The following is a 21,335-nucleotide window of genomic DNA, read 5'->3' as shown; positions in this document are numbered from 1 at the left end:
CCTAATTATTAGGGATTTATCTGTAGTCTTTATATTCAATAACTCTTTTTAGCATTTCACATTGTTAAGCAATCCCCACTTGTGGAATACACTTTTCAGAGGTTCAACATGACAAATATTTCTAGTTCTTTTATTGTCCTGATATATCTCAAGTCTTCCTTTTTATGCATCCCTAAACTACTACCACCAATGCTAGGTTTATATTTTATTGTTTATTTGGAATAGACTAATAGGTATCGTAACTATTTAAGAGGTGATGATTCTTAAGCTTACATTTCTATCTACACTTCATTCCCAAACTCCCACACAGCATTTCCACACATGACCTCACATCAGTCATCTACTTAGCTGGGCCTGGTGGTGTAAACTTGTAATCTCAGCTACTCAGGAGGCTGAGGCAGGGGAACTGAAAGTTCAAGGCCAGCCTGAGAACTCAGGGAGAGGCTATCTCAAAACAAAACAAAACAATTTGGGCTATCATTTCATGGTAGATGGCTTGCCTGGTATAAATGAGGTTCTAACTTCTAAATATTCAATGTAGGAGAAAAAACCCTCTACTTGGATATTTAATAGCAATAATAAACAATTTAACTAACATTATTTCATTCACTTTAGCCTACCCTCTTTTGGGGTGTGTGTGCATGTGTGTGTACTTGTGAGCAGAGGACAGAAGGCCAGGCCTGCAGTCTTCCTCAGTTGTATATGTGTGTGTACTTATGAGCAGAGGACAGAAGGCCAGGCCTGCAGTCTTCCTCAGTTGTATATGTGTGTGTACTTGTGAGCAGAGGACAGAAGGCCAGGCCTGCAGTCTTCCTCAGTTGTATATGTGTGTGTACTTATGAGCAGAGGACAGAAGGCCAGGCCTGCAGTCTTCCTCAGTTGCTCTTCACTTTTTTTTTTTGAGAAAAGGTCTTGCACTAAACCTAGAACCCACTGATTTGGCTACCCAGCTAGCTAGTGAGCCCCAAGGATTCTCCTGTCTCTGCCTTGTTAGTGCTAAGCAGACAGGCTTACACCACCACACTCAGCCTTTATGTAGGTGCAGGAGAGTCAAACTGGGGTCCCCATGTCTGCATAGTAGCACTTTACCCATTAAGTAACTTCCTTGGCCCAACCTATTTGTTCTCTTCCATTAGTTATCAGAGCTAGTAAGTATCACTTTCTGTCTGGTCTTACAAGACAGTAACTTGGGACTTAGCTAGTAGTTTTTCTTCCTTAATCATTATAATTAATTTGTTATAGTGTTATCAAAAGTTAAAAACAGTATACTATCATATCACTATGTAGTCCAGGCTGGCTTCAAATTCAAATTCAAATTCCTCCTACGTCAGCTTCCTGAGTGCTGGGGTTACTGGCATGTCCCACGGCATGCTGACACCAATTACTCTTGAAGAATGAACAGCTCTCAGCTACTTTCCTTATTCTCTTTCCTGCTACTTGTAGAGAACTGTAACACTGAGTGAGTCCGTGGATCACATCAAGCCTGCTTTGTCATACATAAAGTCTGGAAATTTACGGTGGGGCTTTAGCTCAAAACTTAGTAAATCAATGAACGAGAGCCACATAAAGTAGGTTTTCACCATTTTTGCTATTACTAGGTACTTAAAAGGGTTTAAACTAATGAGCTTGCACCTCACATTCATTCTGTGTATATCTACTAAACATGTGCATCTGAAACAATCATCCCTACTTCTATACTCCTGCCCTCATATCTTATCAACTCACCTTACAATGGTCACTCAACTTCTAATAGTTCTTCCCATAGGTTACAGATACTCTGGAATCTTCAATAAAGGAATGCATGAATGAGAAAAGCTAATATAGGTTTTACATTTTCACAGGAAAATAGAGGGGAAATGTATGCTGACTTGGTTTTGGTAGGACAGAAAAGATAGAGGCAGATATTATAGCATATACACACCTTTGAAAATCATTGCTCTATGGTTAAAGGTGCTTGCTGGCAAAGCCAGATGGCCTGGGTTCATTTCCCCAATACCTTTGTCAAACCAGATGCACACAGTGGCACATGTGTCTGGAGCTCATCTGCAGTGGGGGAAGGCCTTGGTGCTCCCACGCCTACTCTGTCTGCAACCCTCTCTTTCTCATAAATAAGTAAATAAGGAAAATCACTATTCTGCACTGGGATAATATGGTAACTTAAAGGTGAAATGTCCCCCACAGACTTGTGCATTTGTGAGTCAGCCTCATACTCAATCCCCAGCCAGTGGACCCTTTGGGTGGTGGAGCCTTGCTGGAGGAGGTGTGTTCCTCAGGATGGACTTTGTGGTTTACTAGTCCAGTCCCACATTCTTGCTTCTACTTCTTGCTGATTTGACAAGGTGTGATGTCTAGCTGCCTGCTCCTGATATGGTAACACTTTCCCTTGAATATGTAAACTGAAATAAGCCCTTTCCATCCATAAGCGGCTTCTTGTCAGGTATCTTGTCCAGCATCCAGAAAGTTACTGCTACAGATAATGAATGGAAACAAATCATTTGTTTGCTACCTTTCAGGCATACACTCTGTATAAAGGCTAGTATTATAAAGAAGAGGTCATTCAGAGATAAGAAAGGAAAGAAAAGCTTATTTTTAAACTATGTACATATTATGGGCAAGGCCTGGATGATGCCCAAATAGAGGCATTCAATGAATAGCATTTTCTACATGAACTTGGGAAAGAAGGAAAATAAATGTGTCTTGTTGTCCAGAAAATTCAGTTAATAGTTTTTTTTTTCCCCAGTTTTTTCTTTGAAAAGCTGCTTGTTTTCTTTTTGTATGTGCATGCATACTGACATGTGCAGGCCTATGTGTTTGCATGTGGAGGCCAGAGGTTGACGTGGAGTGTCTTCCTTGATCACTCTCTATTTATTGAGGCAGGGTTTCGCCTTGATCCAGGCCTCACTGATTTGTATAGTTTAGCTAGGAAGCTTGTCTGGGGATACCTGTCTTTGCCTCCCAAGCACTGGGGTTACAAATGGGCCACCACACCCACCAGGCATTTACCCAGGTGCTGGGGATGCCAACTCTGGTCTTCATGCACGTCCAGCAAGTCAAGGCCCACCCTTTTTCTTTTGTTTTTGGAACAGAGTCTCATGTATCTCAGGCTAGACTTGAACTTGCTATGTGGCTAGGGATAACCTTGAATTTCTGACCTGCCTGCCTCTGCCTGAGTGCTGGGATTACAAACCTGTGTTACCAACTCCGGTTTATGCAGTGTTGGGGCTAGAACCCAGCGGTTCAGGAATTTCTCTCTCTCTCTCTGGTATGCAAGAGTGTGGGTATACATGTACTATGGCATGCCTATGGCAGTCAGAGGATGGTTTTGGGTGTCAGTCCTTGCCTTCCACTTTGTTTCAGGTAGGGTCTCCAGCTCACCATTGCTAGCGCCAGGCTAGCTGGCTTGCGAGCTCCCAGATTATTCCATATCAGCCTCCCTTCTTGCCCTAGGACACATAAAGGGTTACTTGAGCTCTGGGGAGCCAAACTCAGATTCTCACAGCCTTATCCACTGAGCCACATCCTCAGTTCCTTGTGTATTCTTTTTTTTAAACCTTTTGTTTATCTATTTTATTTATTTATTTGAGACAGAGAGAGATATAGAGAGAGTTAGAATGGGCGCACCAGGGCCTCCAGTCATTGCAAACAACTCCAGACACATGTGCCACCATGTATATCTGGCTTATGTGGGACCTGAAGAATTGAATCTGGGTCCTTAGGCTTTGCAGGCATACACCTTAACTGCCATGCCATCTCTCTAGCCCCATTGTTTCTTAAAAAAATGTATTTTAATACAGTTATGGAAAAGGCTGAATCCTTGTCTATATATTTAGTAAATAATGTCTTTGTCAGTCTATACACAATGATTATAATTTTTCAAATAATAACCTTAGTTAATTTTTAACTATTATAAGTATGCATTTTAGCTGTTGGAGAAACCAATTCCAGTTCCCTAGACTATTCCTGTCTAGCAAGTTTATAGGTTTATGCTATGGACCACTTCATTTATAATTTTCTTTCATAAATTCTGGCATGACTGTCCACTTCTGGCCAAGATAGTATAACTAGGACTAGACTAACTTTCCCACCCAAAATTTAAAATAGTTTCTACTTTGTCCATATCCAATGTATCTAATTAATGTATATATGTATTCCCCAGGACCCATGTAAGCCAGATGCACAGGGTGGTACATGCATCTGGAGTTTGTTTGTAGTGGCTGAAGGCCCTAGTGCACCCATTCTCTTCCTTTCCCTACACTCTGTCAAATAAATAAATAAATAAATAGATAGATAGATAGATAGACAGACAGACAGACAGATAGACAGGAAGCCTTGTTCACTGTTGGTAGAGTATAAACTGGAGCAGACACTGTAAGAATCTGGGTAGAGATTCTCAACAAGTTAAAAGTTGAATTATCATATGACCCACTGCACTGCCCCTGGGCACACACCCAAAGGACTCTATATCCTACTACAGAGGTACTTTCACATTCATGTTCACTGCTGCTATAGTCATAATAGCAAAGAAATGGATCAAACTAGATGTCTATCAGCAGATGACTTCTGGATAGCAAAAGTGTGGCACATATACACAATGGAACTTTACTGAATTATACAAAAAAGAAATTATAAAATTTGTAGGAAAATGTATAAAAATGACAAAGATTATGCTATTTGAGGTAATCCAGGCCTAGCAAGACAAAAACTGCATAGTCTTTCTCATACTTAGATCTTGACTTTTAATACTTCTGTATATGTAATTAGGAGATACAGTAGTGGGTACAGGTTATGAAACTAGACCAGGGGAATATGTAAGGAAGCATAAGGTATTGAGGTAGGGTGACATTGGTAAAAGGACTCTTGTAACATGAAAATGGAAGTGAGAATATGGTGGGGAGGGGCATGGGAGAAGGAGAATTAAGGAAGAGAAGGTGGTAAAGTAAACAAAATAAATTGAAAAATGCCATAAATAAATCCAATTATTTGTATGCTAACAAAATCTTTAATCATGACAATTATATAGGGGCTGGGTATTGTGGTGCATGCTTAGAATTCCAGCACACATGAGCCAGAGGCAGGAGGATTGATAGTTTGAGGGTAGCCTGGGCTACACAGCCAAAATAGGCTTCAAAAGTCAAAAATTTTAACAAGTATATACATAATATATAATACATAGTGAAATACTACTTGACCATAAAATAATGAATCTGTCAGGTGCATACAGAAACATGGATGGATCTGAAGTGAAATAAGTACTAAGTGAAATAGGTCAGAAACAGAAGGATAAACACTCCAAGTTCTCACTTACATGTAGTTGATCTCATAGAAGTAGAAAATAGAAGAGCAGGGCTGGGAGGATGGCTTAGTGGTTAAGGCGTTTGCCTGCAAAGCCAAGGAACCCAGGCTCAATTCCTCAGGATCCACGTAAGCCAGATGCACAAGGAGGTGCATGCATCTGGAGTTCATTTACAGTGGCTGGAGGCCCTGGTGTACCCATCCTCTCTATCTGCCTCTTTCTCTCTCCCTCAAATAAATAAAAATAATAAAATAAAGTAAAAAATTCCAAAAATAAAAGAGTTATCAGACCTTTGGAAGAAGAGAGGATGGAGAGGGGATGGTTAATGGGTGCAAGCATGCAGCTGGGTAAGGAGAATAATTTCCAATATTCTGTAACACAGCAGGACATCTATGGTTGACAATAAATAAATAATCATTTCAAAATAGCTAGTAAAGAAGATTCCCAATGTTCTCAACACAAAGAAATGATGAATATCTGAGGCAATAGATATGGTAATCACTATCATTGTACACATGTGCTGAAATGTCACACTGTATCCCACACATATATGTAAAAAAAGAAAACCATGGTAACATTCTCTGAGAATTATAGTCAATTCTATTGTTCTTTACATGAATTGGAAATATCCATCCACCCATGCATATATGTGAATATGTACAGGTTTTCTAATCTCTTAACCAAACAGTACTGTTATCCCTAATTTATTTTTTATTTATTTGAAAGCAGAGAGAGAGGGAGGGAGGAAAAGAAGAGGAAAAGAGAGAGAGAGAGAGAGAGAGAGAGAGAGAGAGAGAGAGAGAGAGAGAGAGAGAGAAATGGATGGGCATGTCAGGGCCTCTAGCCACTGAAAATGAACTCTAGATGCATGAACTACCAGTACTTGGAAATCGAACCCAGGTCACCAGGTTTCTCAGCCAAGTGCCTTAACCACTGAGCAATCTCTCCAGTCCTCTCTAAGCTTATTATCTTAAATAAAGCATATGTAAGACAAGAAAAAAAAATCAGAAAAATACATCAAAATAGCTTAATGGCACCTTACTTTTCTTTAATGCATTTAAGGCATCTAAATATTTTCAGTGACTTATGTTACAAGTTAGATGTCAGAATCTCTTTTCATCTTACATGATGGTATTTCATTAAATAGTATATTATGCAATGCAAGAGGCCATCTGTACCAATTAGAACATGATGTGGTTTATAGATTCTCAAGGATAATTTTTCTCCTGCGGATCTAAAGTGAAGACTTTTTTGTGCACTAGATATTATTTGGGTTTTAAAACTGTAAGATGCAATTGCATTAAGTAAGGCAGGCTTAATTAAAAATCAGGTCAGTAGTATAGCACTGGCAATCTACCCATTCTACAGTAAATCATCTTCCAAGCAGGAATCATGCAAGCAAGTCTAATTTAACTCAATGGGTAAAGAAGAGGCATGAACATGAGATGGGGACTAGTGGGGATGGAAGGTGTGAGTGGGAGGGGATAAGAGAGGGCAGCTCAGAGAAATAAGGCCAGAATATATCAAGTATGTATGAAAATGTCAAAACAAGTACAAGTTAAAAAAACACATCTGTGTGTATACATACCGACTTAAAAATTGTGGCTAAGCTACTCAATAAAAGGATAATCTAGTTTTTATCAGACATTCAAAGACATCCAGTTTAAATGCTGCATTTTCAACTTTTCAGGTACTTTGCAGGAGAGCTGTTGTGGGTGAAAGCACAATCTCATACAATTAAAGCTTGCCATCTACCATCTAACACTTAGAAACAGGCATCCTTTGTGCATGCAATCTTATCTCTGGATTTTGACTTTACCTAAGAAGGAAATTCAACCTTTCTTGCAAGAATAAAATAATGAAAGATGAGATACAAAGTTCTAATGGGAATATTCCCTTGTGAATGTGTGAGCCAGCTGGGCAATAATCAAGATGACTAAGCAACCTCAGGGACATGTGACTCAGTGAGCTAATGAAACAGCCTTTAGCTTCATGACATGCGTCTTAGTCAGCTTCATATGGGAGTCATTGTTTCAGAAAAGTAAGGGACTTATAAATAGTGTGAAGCATGGATTTTATTACAAAAATTGAACTCACCACTTGGACAAAGCCAAGTTAAATGTGGCAGGGCCAACTTCACATGAATTCTGCCAGTGAATCAGACTTATCATTTACACATACGACCTTGTGATCCTAGTATCTATTAAAGCAGCAATTAACTAAACACAAAGCTTTTTAATGTCCTTATGTAATGAGCTTAGTAAAAGTCCTAAGGAAACTAACATATATTACAAAATGAGATTTTAGTAATATGTAATCTCTTCAAGCACAACAGTGTGATTCTGATTTAACACTAGGCACATTAAGGTCATATTAATATTTTGGGGGGATAAATTTACACAAGTAGCTGTTATTTCAAGTTTCTATGCTAGTATTTGTTGTGTGTATTTAACTTCCACTGATTTTCTTTTTATGTTCTATCATAAGGGTATATTACATTTATCTATCAAAACCAATTACCTCCTTTTTTCCCCCTTTTCTGTAAGTAGCAAATACAGTTTCTGTCTTTTCTGTGGCATGAAAGATATCATTAAGGTAAGAAGTTTCAGGTACATTATTTTAGTATAACTCCACCTTAACATAATGGTGATTAAATTAAAAAACAGGACCCTCTCCCTCATGGAAGAAGCAGCAGAAGGAACGTAAGAGCCAAAGGAAGGGGAGGACTGCTCACAATGCTATTGTCCAGATAGAAATTGGCCTTGATATCCGTGACTTTGCAGTGCTTAGCACTAACCTACACAAGACCCTTATAATAGGAGGAAAAGATACTGACATCAAAATAAAAGAGAGACTAATGGAGAGAGAGAGAGAGGAGATATGATGGAGAATGGACTTGTGAAGGGGAAACTAGGGGAGAGAATTATCATGGACTGTAAGTTGTCAACTGAAAAAAGCAAAAAAAAAAAAAAAAAAAAAAGAACCCTCAGGTACTTTTAAAACCTTTAGTTTTAAAATTTAATGAAATTAAATCAATTTAATACATATCAAAGATAAGTTTTTAGGGCAAGTCAGCCAGCTACACTTGGCTCTAGTATACACCCTTTTGTAACTGACTCAGTATTGAAGCTTAAGCTTTTGGATGGGCGACAGTAACAGTTAAGAATCTGCTTACTTGTTGCAAAGGGATCCTGGGCAGTGTGCTTATATGACCTCCCCATTGTTGGGCTGAGTTTCTAAAACCATCAATTTTGGTAGAACAGTTGTTCAACACAGCTGTCTTGAAAAAGAAAAGGACTTTTTACTATTAATGTTAATATTTCACTTGAAGATTCAAATTCTAGCTCAGGCATCACCCTAATGACTTCTGTTTCAGTAGTTAGGAGACCAATGCTGTTATAATTAAACAATTCAGTTACTCCAGGGCAATTAAAATGTGTGTGTGTGTGTGTGTGTGTGTACACTCCAGACTCTGTTGCTGCTGCAAACAAATGCCAGATGCACACATGCACCACTGTGCATCTGGCTTTACATGGGTGCTACAGAATTGAAGCCAGGCTGGCAAGCTTTGCAAGCAAGTGTCTTTAAACGTTGAGCCAACTCTCAAGCCCCTTATTAAGACAATTTTTAAACAAACCATACACTTAAACCAAGCTCCTGAGCAACTTCTAACACACTCTCAAAAACACACTTCTGAAAATAGACTGCATAATATTTGATATTTAATAGTCGTCTTCAACTGCAATGGAATCCTTTAAACTTGTGGTTTTTAAAGTGTGTGGGGATGGTTGTGGATTTTCAATATATGTTAGTGGTCTTTAAAGCCCAAATAACTTTTTTTTTTGAGGTAGGGTCTTGTTCTAGCCCAGGCTGACCTGGAATTCACTATGTAGTCTCAGGGTGGTCTTGAACTCACAGCGACCCTTCTACCTCTGCCTCCCAAGTGCTGGGATTAAAGTGCTCCACCACTCCTGGCTCCAAATGATTTTTATAGTGAGGTCATTTTCCTTTTACCACTTTCATTCTCTCACAATCAACTGTACAGTGGAATTTTTCATACATTATATAATATTAACATGTAATGAGTCTACTGCTGTTTATAAAAACTGAATACATAGATTTTTAACAATATCTATCATTTAAAAAACATCATATTTAATAATTAAAAACCAATATTTGACATATCAATCTTAATGTCTAAGATGGTAAATACTACTTGAGCCATATATAAAAAAACCTCTGTGTCCTAGATAATTTAAGAGTATAAAGAGATCCTGAACTAAAAAGTTTGAGAAATATTGCTCTAAACAGAATACCTATATGAAGCTCTCAATAAATGCTTGTCATCTCAAATGCTCTATAGATATATATCCAGTTGACATCATTTCAGGCAGCTTTGGAACCAGTCAATAACCTTAGGGACCACTGGATGCACTACAGGGTCCATGACTGAGAGCAACATAAAGAATCAGAATCATTTGATACTAGAATTGCTAAAAAACACCCTGACAGTATGTACACATTAGTGTATAATATTGGCACACAGCCTTGGTGGGTAACCAATAGATTTCTGACTGGCTAAGAGATCCACTCAGGGTAAAGGAACTCATATCTGGAATTGGGAATGAGACAGGAATCCCACTGAGATAAAGATTATGCACTCCAGTGTCAAGCTCTCAGTAGACTTTGGCTAAAAGAGGGGTTGTATACATTAAATTCTTCCTAAATTAATAATGCTTATCCCATTTAAACTGTTCTGACTTCACTCTCCTTTGGTGAATCCGTTCTTCTTTTTCAAAAGGTCGCAAGACCCGAGGAGATAAACTACCCCTCATACTTCAGCCAAGCCACAGATGAATCCACAGGGGAAATGGGGAGACAAGCACGAGTGCTGCTTCCAGGCTGAACCTGATAATCAGTGCCAGGGTGAAAGAGACAGACCCTGAGGGTACTCAAGACCTACCAAAGCAGAGATGCAGAGGCTCCTAAGAGCTCATCACTGAGTAGACTTAAAACTCACCCATCAGGGCTCAGGGAATTTTGCAGAAGAGGGGGCAGAAAGACTGTAAGAGCCACAAGTTGAGATATCATGCCCAGAGGCATTTCCTCACCTCCCAAATGACTTGACTGCTGCTCCCACAACACATAGACCACAACCCCACAGGGAATACCTGCAACTCCACTTAGGAGCATTCCCACCAGAATGGAACCACCTGATCAAAAAACCAAACATACAACACCAAAATATCTATTTCATAGAATTTGTCAGAGTAATACTTTAAAATATAAAAAGATACATATCTATTCTAAGCTGGAAATATATATATACATATATATATTTAATACACATTAAAATGGTTTCAATTACTTTATTGCTTTGAGGGAATAAGGTATATTTCAACCATAATCAGAATAAAAAAGGTTAAAACAGAAATCTACCTGTAATTTGTAATTATAATTTTAAGTGAAAATTATAATTTTAAGTGAAATTATAAAGCATTTTGTAACAGGTTTTAAAAGTTATGCTAAGAAATTAATCTGATTATTTTCTAACAGAAAGTGCAAGGTTTTAGATATAATAATCACAGGTTACAAAGGCTTGCCAAATATTATCAATATTCTTTATCTCATATCATAAGCCATCTAATTCATTTGCAAACAGTAATCAAGGTAACACGTTACTTTTTGGGAAATGATTATTTTCCAGGGCATCAAGATCTGAATTAGAGTATGGCAATTGTAGAAGGCCAAACTACTGCTATGTAAACACCCTCTTTTGGATCAATACACCAACTGGTGGGCATTTTCTAACCATTGCGACTACTAAGAGGAAAGCTCTTGAAAAACAAATAAAACTTTAAGAAACATTAAAACACCACTTTCAACAATGGACACAATTCACCTTAAGTGATAATGTAAACATGAAGATGAGACACTTTTCTTGCAAGGCCTATGAAATTAGTAACACGATAAACACATTTTTCAGGCAGAGCCCTTTATAAAGAAGCAGATATATTCTGGAAAAATCTTTAGATGCACTTTTGTTATGTGAAAGTTCAAGCTGAAACACACTACAGTGAAAACAGCAAGACAATGCATTCATTATGATCAAAATCTTATTAAATCTTGAGATACTAGAAGTAGATATGTAACATCAAATATCAGTAGAACCCAACAATGAGTACCCAAATTAACAACCTAAATCTGTCAATCAATTTTGTTTCCTATGCTATTTAACAGCCATGATTCAATGATTAGTGAAGCAAGTGGAGCAAATGAAAGCAATGCTGGTATGTTTTGCAGTAGTGGAATGCAAAGTGATACCACTGTAGTAGACTTTTAAACAAATATGAAGACCTATACAGACTAGTAGTTCTATGCAATTTTACTATTCCTGTACATTGTAGTCTTGGCACAAATTAATTATTTGGTTCTTCTTGGTTAAATTTATTCAAGCCTTAAATATAATCAACCTAAAGTAGTACTCTCACAATTCCAATATTTAGAGTAGAAATATAGAGCTGCAAACTGAAGAAATGGCAAATAGAATGGACACAAGGATTAGAAGTCCAAATTAAAAGGTTTTATTATCCACTATTGTTAATGAGATTATGGTAACTGGCCAATGCAATCAATTATTTTAAGCTGCTTTTGGCTTAGCCATCACTGAAAAACTATGAGCATAATCGTTTCCAGAATGGACAGTAGATATGTATAAACTCCTTCCTGTGTGGGTTATGCGCACATTTCCATACTAGGAGAAGGAAAGTAGAAACAAGATGAAAGGAATCTGTAAGATAAAGGAAAAAAGGTGCTTGATGTAGTAGAGCTACAGACTACCAGGCATCAGAGGAAAGGAGACTGTTAAAGCGACTGAAGACAGGGCATTCATTTTGAGCAAAGAAGAGGCAGTGAAAACAGGAACAGTCTCTTCAGCTAGACTTTCCTTTATAATAAAATGAAAGTCTTAAAAGCGATCAGGTTCTTGCTTGTACAAGCTGTGCCATGCCACCAAGAAAGTAAAGAAATAGATACCTAGGATGGTTAATCTTTATTGTTTAGTTGACTGCACGTAGTACCACCACAAAAATGTATTACTGAGTGTGTCTATTAATGTGTCCAGAAAGGTTGAACTGAGGGGGATAAGGTTCCTGAATATGAGTGGTACCATCCCACAGCCTGAATAAAAAGTCCTGGACTGAATAAAAGCGAGTTGAGCACCAGCATTCATCTCTCTGCTTCCTGACTGTGGACACGTTACCAGTTGTCTGCTATAGCTTCCTTGCCATAATAGGCTGTACCCTCAAACTGAATGCCAAATAAACCTTTCCTTCCTTAACCTGCCTCTGTCAGGTATTCTGTCATAAGAAGGAGAACAGTAATACAGGGGCTGGAGAGATGGCTTAGCAGTTAAGGTGCTTGCCTACAAAGCCTAAGGACTCAGGTTCGACTCTCCAGGTCTCACGTAAGCCAGACGCACAAAGTGACAAAAGTGCACAAGGTTGCACACGTGCACAAGGGGGCACACATGTCTGGAGTTCAATTTCAGTGGCTGGAGGCCATGGTGTGCCAATTCTCTCCTCTCACTTGTATCTAAAAAGAGTCATACAGACTTAAATGGGAAAAGGATATGGGGTATATGTTTATGGGTACTGTCTGAAATGCCAAGAAAATACAAGTACTGCATATTACTAGAAATGGTTGTTAAAACGCAAATAAGAAATTCTCTAGCACAATATAGATTATCACACAATTCACCTGCACTAGCTAGGGCCACATGTTTAAGTTGGTCAACAGTCATTTCTGAAATCCAGGATCTTAAGAAGGTTGTTTCCTCTATTCCAACCAGCTCTTTGCATTTGTTTTCTTTCAAGATTTTAAAGAGGTTGATGCTTGCAACTTCTGGTAACTACAATATGCTTCTATAGTGAGTGTGATGTATCTGTGTAATTATTAGTTGCAAGCTAAGATAAAATTATCTCATTTTTAAAAGAGATTTTATTTTTAGTTATTTATTTACTAGAGATAGAGCAAGAAAGACACAGACAGAAAAAGCATACCAGGGCCTCCAGCCACTGCAAACAAATTCTAGATGCATGTCCACCATGTTTATCTGGCTTATGTGGTACCTGGAGAATCAAACCTGGGTCTTTAGCATTCGCAGGCATTGGCCTTAAACACTAAGCCATCTCTCCAGCCCCAATTACCTCATTTCTTAAAGGAAGGGTTGAATGAATTTGGGAACAAGGGGAAAAGAGGGATTTTTTTCTTTTGTCTGTTTCTATTCGTCATTGGGCGTCCTTACAATCTCTGTGTCCTAACCTCTTAAGTCCTGCTGTGTGCGAGTACCACCCATACTCTGTCTTGGCATTCGAAGAGAAGTTCTCAAAGGAGTGTGTCTCTGCTCATCCAGGTAAGCAAGGTCCTCCAAGTGGGCAGAGCTGGTGGCTGACAGGACAGAAAAAAATGTCAGTTCCAATGTATAAGTTTATAAAACATTTTTTAAACCTAGTCTATATGTCCCAAGCTTTTAAATAATGGCTTACTCTAATACAAGATGGATATACACACATATATAATTCATTTATTTTGTGCCTTTAAAACACCACATTTAAAAAAAAATACAAAACTTAAAATTTCATTTCACTTGCTTATCAGAGATCTGCTACTTGCCAAGAGGGTCTATGACATTAAATGGAAGAATATACAATTTCCTATTTAAATAGACAGCAATAAACTGAAGCTTAAAAGCATTACTTCATAAAGTAGTAGATAATGGTAAGAGTTATTTGATATTTTAAGTATAAAGCATATTCCCAGTCCAACATCTTAAAATGGCAATTTGTTTCTAAATGTCTAAATAATGACAACTGTAGTAAAAGTAAAAAAGGGTAAATTTCCTGAGGCATAAGGACTATCAAAATTCAGAAACTGCAGCAACGTAATGATTCTGGAGTCTAAACTCCAGAAACTGTGATGGTTGGGATATGGTAAATACATTTAGGGGTGATACTGGCATCAGGGAAAGACAATGACTTCATTACTTTTGTTTTGACTCCTCAAGTTAAACAAATCACATCAACTACAAATTAGCAGCTCACCCTCAATTTATACACTATAGAAGTACTTAGTTCCTCCACATAAAAATGTTGAGAAATTTTGTCTTCACAGAATATCTCTAAATATTCAGTTAAATAAATTCAATATTACAATAAAGGTTTTAAATCCATGTCCTTAATATGCAAGATATAATCATAGCAAAATTTTTCCTTATAAATCTCACAAATCACTGTGGTACACTGTTGACTAAAATGTCACTGTGTGGCACATGACTGTATTGTCATACAGTCATTCTATAGAGTATATATTATGGTGCCTTAACTTGAAATCTTCAAAAAGCCATTTAACAATTAACTGAATTAGCTCTTATAGTGCAACCCCTAAGTGTCCACTACGGACACATGAATCAGTTATCATAAAGAATGCTAGGAGTTGTCTGACATAGCCTCCATCTCTAAATTGTGTTTAACTTAATCTTCACTTAGTTATAATGTTGAATTACCTAATTTTCTTCCTTCCTTCCTTCGTTCCTCCCTCCCTCCCTCCCTCCTTCCCGCCCCCCTTTTTTTCCTGAGGTAGGGTCTCACTCTGGCCCCGGCTGACCTGGAATTCACTCTGTAGTCTCAGGGTGGCCTCGAACTCACGGTGATCCTCCTACCTCTGCCTCCCAAGTACTGGGATTAACAGTGAGTGCCACCATGCCCAGTTTACCCTAATTTTCTTTTTAGACCAAATAACAAAGACAATCTAAGATATAGGCTGAAAATCCAGTGAGGCCATTATTATTAACATACACAGAGCTTTATGTTCTACAATATTACTATTTAATGTTCTCAACTATGAGCAGAGCTGATTAAAATATATGCTTGATGATGTTTATGTTTGGTATTTCCTGACCTACTTATGTGGGTCTTATTCGAAACCTATTCAAAGGACTATCCAAATTTTATAGTTTCTCTCAGGAAAGAAGCCTTTGAAAACTAGTCCAAAACACCAGAGGGAGGAAGAAAGGAATAAAAGATAATCTTGTTCTTATTCTAAATTAAAAGAATCCAGAGAGTTACTCTTACTTAAAAACACTAAGGACAACCATGGTAAAACCACTTCTAATAGAAATATAACCTGGTCTGTGGTTTGTGATGTCATTCTTTCCTATGTTTAGTCCAATGTCTCATGTTTTTTTTTTTTTTAATTTATTTGTTTGAGAGCGACAGACACAGAGAGAAAGACAGATAGAGGGAGAGAGAGAGAATGGGCGCGCCAGGGCTTCCAGCCTCTGCAAACGAACTCCAGACGCGTGCGCCCCCTTGTGCATCTGGCTAACGTGGGACCTGGGGAACCGAGCCTCGAACCGGGGTCCTTAGGCTTCATAGGCAAGCGCTTAACCGCTAAGCCATCTCTCCAGCCCCAATGTCTCATGTTTTAACCAGTCCATTTTCTTTTTCTTTTTTTTTTCTTTTTTTTGGTTTTTCGAGGTAGGGTCTCATGGTAGCCCAGGCTGACCTGGAATTCATTATGGAGTCTCAGGGTGGCCTCGAACTCACAATCCTCCCACCTCTGCCTCCCGAGTGCTGGGATTAAAGGCGTGCGCCACCATGCCCGGCTTTCTTTTTAATTTCATTTGAGAGGAGAGGAGAAGACAGAGAGAAGGAATGAGGATGGGTGTGCCAGGGCCTTTAGCTGCTGTAAACAAATTCTAGACACATGCATCACATTGTACATCTGGCTTCTGTGAGTCCTGTAGGTTTGAACCTGGGTCCTTTGGCTTCACAGCCAAATGCCTTAACCACTAAGCCAGTCTCAGTCCATTTTCTTTAGCTTGGCAAATCTTCATTGAGAGAAAAGGAAAGGGAGGGAGGAGGGAGGGAGAGGGAGAGAGAGAGAAGAAGGAACAGCAGGAGGAGGAGAGATAGATATGATATGGCAGGGAAAGGGAGAATAAGAGAGAAAGAAAAGGTAGGAAGAGGGAGGAAAAGAGAAAAAACAAGAGAAAGGGTGGACGAACGGATTCAGATTTCAGATTCTTTAAGCTTTGGACACTCATCCAGATAAATAGTTAAACAACCTTCACCAGATATGGTTCTTGCTGAGGGTAAAGGAAGAGGAAACATGAAATAGGTAAAGAAAATGAAATAAAAATATGAGCCTCAGCTTTATAACTAGCTAGAGGACTTTTTCTCCCCAGTTTTTAGTAGGTGTGTGAATGTGTGTAAATGTATACATATATATATTCTATTTCTTGAGTCAGATTCACTACCATTCTGTAATAAGGTCCCTCATATATGTTTTTCATCTCCTTCCCATTATTTTATGCAATTTTGTTGTAAATTAACTTTACAACCTAACTTTTAGATAAAAGACCATCCATATGGGACTCTGTTGATGGTTGAGAAATAACATGGGTAAGGAATGGGCAGTATCTCAGCTTCTAAATACAAGTGGTCACTATTGGGGCAAGTCAATCTGTCTTCATTTACATGAATGATACTTGCCTCTTGTTAAGTAACATATATCGTTTGTTTTATTTAAGATGTTTGCAAGTTCAAACATGTAGTTTGAAAAATAGTTTTGTTAACTGCTAAGTTGTTAGCTTCAGCTTAATTTACTTTTCTATGTGCTATTTTCCGATCCTGGGACTCTAACTTATGTATTTGCTCGTCCACCCGGCTCCCTCCTAGGCTGCTAGTGCACTAGAGAAAGGCTGCTCAAGGAAGGATCTGCTTCTTCCTATTTCCTGTTCCTGAAAACATTACCTGATTCTTGCTCAGGTACACTGGCAGTACATTCCAGTAACCGCAGTTGAGTCAAGCCTGCAGTTTTTACCAGCAGGGGGGGACTATTCTTAGTATACCTCCTCAGAAATATCAGTTTTGGGGCCAGGACTCAGAAGTTTGAGACATCTCCACAGAGCCCTTCTTGGAACTCACTATATGGGCATCAGTTAAACACAGTCTCTCCACAGAGGCCTCACTTTCAAACTTTATGGGGCCTTTCCTTGACATGTATGTGTTGAATAATCCTAATTGCTTCCAATTGCTTGTTTCTTAGGCTCAGAGGTGGTAGCTACTTCATATAGCTGCTAAGTCCAAAATATCACAATGTTCTCTTATTTCTTTAGTTCTTTAAAACTTGGTTAATAATACCCCACTCCCCAGACAAGGTCTTACTTTGTAGCTCAGGCTGGGTTCAAACTACTGATCTTGTCTCAGTCTCTCAAATGCTGGCATTACAGTCATGCCTCACCGCACCTGTCTACAATTCTTTACAATATCAAATCTTCTGTTAAAAAATTATTTGGGGCTGGGGAGATTGTTTAGTGGTTAAGGCACTGGCTGCAAAGCCCAAGGACCCAGGTTCAATTCCCCAGGACCCACATAAGCCAGATACACATGGTGGTGTATACATCTAGAGTTCATTTGCAGTGGCTAGAAGTCCTGGAGTGCCCATTCTCCCTCCATCTAATTCCTCTCTCTCTAATAAATAAATAAAAATAAAATATTTTTTCAAAAATTATGTGATTTCTATCTCATGACTGCTTCTAGCTGATAAAACAGAATACAAATAATTGGCAATCCCTTTATCTATGTGATGTTGAAAGGAAAAGCAGTGCCACAGGATGCAGATGTGAAAAGAATCTCAAGGTTGGCAAATAGAGAGCTGCACGTGAAATGTGGCCTGCTGCCTGCTCTCACAGGTCAAGTTTTCCTTTATCAGACCCATGCCTCATCATTTACGTCAGAAGTAAGTACTTGCAACACTGACTGTGTGGCGGCAAAGCCAAAATTACCTACTATTTGGCCTTTTAATAAAAACAAATGGTGATGCTTGATCTACTGAAATATCCTTAGGACACAGGGATTTGTCAAAGTGAGTCACTTACTGACAGCAGAGCAGGCTTTGGAGGCAGGTATCTTGACTCTCAATCCAGCTGGCTTACAATTAACTTATTTCATTCTTTATTCATTTTTGTCATTTTTCTCTAACTCCATTTTAAAAAATTGGCTTCAAAGAGAAGTAATGTAGGTCTTATTAATGCAAAGTAGGGACACCCTGCATGCCATTTACTAATAAAGCAAAGTTCTCTGTACTTGAAATATTTTCTATTAACATGAAACAAAACAAACCTATATGGGCTAGGGCTGTAGCTTAATGGAAGAGTGCCTGCTCAGCACCAAAACAATGCCCTTCTCAACCAAAATACTATCTTTTTTTTGCATAAAAGATAAAAATACTTTGATCCAAGCCTTTAACTGTAGCACCTGGGAGAATGAGGTAGGATAATTCCATGAATTCAAGGTCAGCCTTGGCTACAGTGTGATCTCCAGGTCAGTCAGGCTATAGTGAGACAATGCCTAACACTGACATGTGTGTGTGGGGGAGGGGTTGTTTTAACTCCCCCAACCCCAACTAAACATAAATTAAAAAAAAAACAATATACTTATAAGGTACTTTAAAGCTGATAAACTGAAAAGTTGGTAGACTCTTCTATACACATTAAAACCGAATTACCAGTTGGGTACAGAATACATAAGGATGCCAAATTCTGACACCTATTCAATATAGCTCTAGAAATCCTAGCCAGAGCAACTGAGTAAGAGAAAGAAAGGGCATCCACACTGGAAAGGGAAAAATATCAAATTATCACTGTTTGTAAATGATACGATCTTTTATGTGTAGAACATTTCAAGTAGTGTTTTGTACATCAATAGCAAATATTCTTAAAAAAGAAATTTAAAAAAATCTATCACATTTGTAATAGCCATAGAACCAAATAAATAATTATGTTAAATTCTTGGGAATAAATTTAACTGAAGAGGTGAAAGAGAACCACAATAACAACCACACAAAAAAAAAAAATCAATGAAAGAAATACAATAAGACCCTCCCTCACCAAAAAATGGAAAGACACCTTGTGCTCATACATTGGAAGAATCAATATTGTTACAATGTCCACACTACCCAAAGCAAACTACAAACTCAATGTAATCTTTAACAAAGCTCTTCATAAGAAGGCATTATACTACCTGACTTCAAAATATACTTCAAAGCTGAAGCAATCAATACTACAAGCCATTGACATAAAGACAGACACACAGATCACAGGAACAGAACAAAGAGCACAGAAGGAAACCCAAATATCCAAACACTGATCTTTGACAAAAGTGCTAAGAATACATACTGGGAAAAGGACAGTCTCTTAGTTGACCATGCTAGAGAAAACTAGGTATCCACACGCAGAAGAAAGAAACCAGATCCTCATCTCTCACTATATTAAAAACAGGCACCTCAAAACTCAAACTATAAAATTACTTGAAAAAAGTGGAAAAGTTCTTCATGCCGCTGGGATGGACAAGATTCCTTTTTTTTTTTTTTTTGCGGGGGGGGGGGGAGGGTGTAAGATTCCAAAAGCATGGGAACCAAAACTGCAAATACATAAATGGGACTATATCAAACTCCTCTTCATTGCCATTTCAATTGCCGTTGGTCATACTGTATCACTCTATGTCTCCATCTAAACTCTACTATGTCTCCCTTTGTCCAAAGTTTGCTCTGGTAAAGAAGTATGATAAGTACTCCTTCAGACGTTAAAGAGCTCTGCTAGCTAAAAAGACTAACATTACAGATGACATTATTGTTGTGAACAATCATTAACAATTATGGCCCACTGGACTAATGATTTAGGATAATTTGATCACTTTCATCTTTCTTTTTTTTAAGCATGGGGGAAGGAAGAAGAAAGGGAAAAAGGAGAACATGTTTAAGTGTGCAGAGGGAGGAAATATTTTCCAGTAATTAAATTAAAAAAAACTTCAGAAAAAAAACCCAGAAAATAAATCATTATATTTTCTATGAAAAAGATAAAAGAAAAATAAAACACCAGGACTATGACCCACTAAAATATAGGTAAACAGACTTCAACAAAATTCAAATGATTGTGCTTCAAAATAATAGATAAAATGGTAAGTAGCAATCTGGGAGAAAATATTTGTGAACACATCTGATACAAACTGGAGAGAGAACACATGACATATTCTTAAAACTTGGGAATACAGGCAATTCAGTTGTTAAGGGTATAAAATGTCTGAATAGAAAATTCATTAAAGAACAAATACAGATCCTAACAAGCACAAAAATAAGCTCAGCATTATTACTTAGCAAAATGAAAATTAAGACCATAACCATTCTAACGATTGTGAGATGCTAAAGATAAAACAAGAGCCAATAGTACAAGGAACACAGACAGACAGGAGCCCTAGTGCAATACTGGTAGTAACGTGGTATAGCCACTCTGTAAAATAGTTCGGCAGATTCTTAAAAGAGTGGAACATAAAGTTATCATCTGATGCAACAAGTCCACTTCTAGGTATCTATCTAAGAGAAATGAAAACATGTCCATCCACAGACCTTCTCACACATGCTCCAATCTGGAAACAATCTAAATACCCATCAAGTGGTAATCAGACAAAGAAAATACACTGCAGCCATAAATTAGAATACTATTTTTCAATGAGAAACAAATTATAATTTATTCTTGTTCACAGATGAATTTCAAAAATATTAACCAAAATAAGCAAGAGTCAGGGACCACATGTTATATGACTCCATGAATATAAAATGTCTAGGAAACATAAATCTGTGGAGTCAAAAAGTAGATAAGTGGTTCTGTGAGGCTGGGGTAGATATGGAACTACCATCAAATAGACATGAGAAATGTTACTGACATGATGAAAATGTTCTGAAACTGATTTATGGTGAGGGTTACACATTTGGGTAAATTTATTAAACATCACAGAATCGAACACTTGAAATGGACAAACTTTATGATATGTAAAATGTGGCTCAGTACATTCTAAAAAGATTAAAATTCCACACAAGGACGCATGAAGCCTGGCTCCACCCAGAGGAGTTGGCAGTTAATCATTGCTGGTTTGCTGGGGAGGAAGAGTTTTTTTTTTTTTTTTTTTTTTTTTGAGGTAGGATC

General features: G+C 37.9%; 1 protein-coding gene across 3 annotated transcripts in view; it reads right to left on the bottom strand.

The window, feature by feature from the left end:
• The window catches only part of Tanc2 (tetratricopeptide repeat, ankyrin repeat and coiled-coil containing 2), a 382,841-nt gene that overhangs the window by 124,932 nt on the left and 236,574 nt on the right, over positions 1 to 21,335 (bottom strand). For all 3 annotated transcript variants that reach the window (XM_045158789.1, XM_045158790.1, XM_045158791.1), the window contains one exon: positions 13,616 to 13,741. In XM_045158789.1, coding sequence (XP_045014724.1) covers positions 13,616 to 13,741 — 126 coding nt within the window. The remainder of the gene's footprint in view (positions 1 to 13,615; positions 13,742 to 21,335) is intronic.

Source organism: Jaculus jaculus, chromosome 9, assembly GCF_020740685.1.
Source record: "Jaculus jaculus isolate mJacJac1 chromosome 9, mJacJac1.mat.Y.cur, whole genome shotgun sequence".
NCBI lineage: Eukaryota > Metazoa > Chordata > Mammalia > Rodentia > Dipodidae > Jaculus > Jaculus jaculus.
The sequence above is the reverse complement of the archived record's forward strand: the minus strand, read 5'-3'. Positions and strand labels throughout refer to the sequence as shown.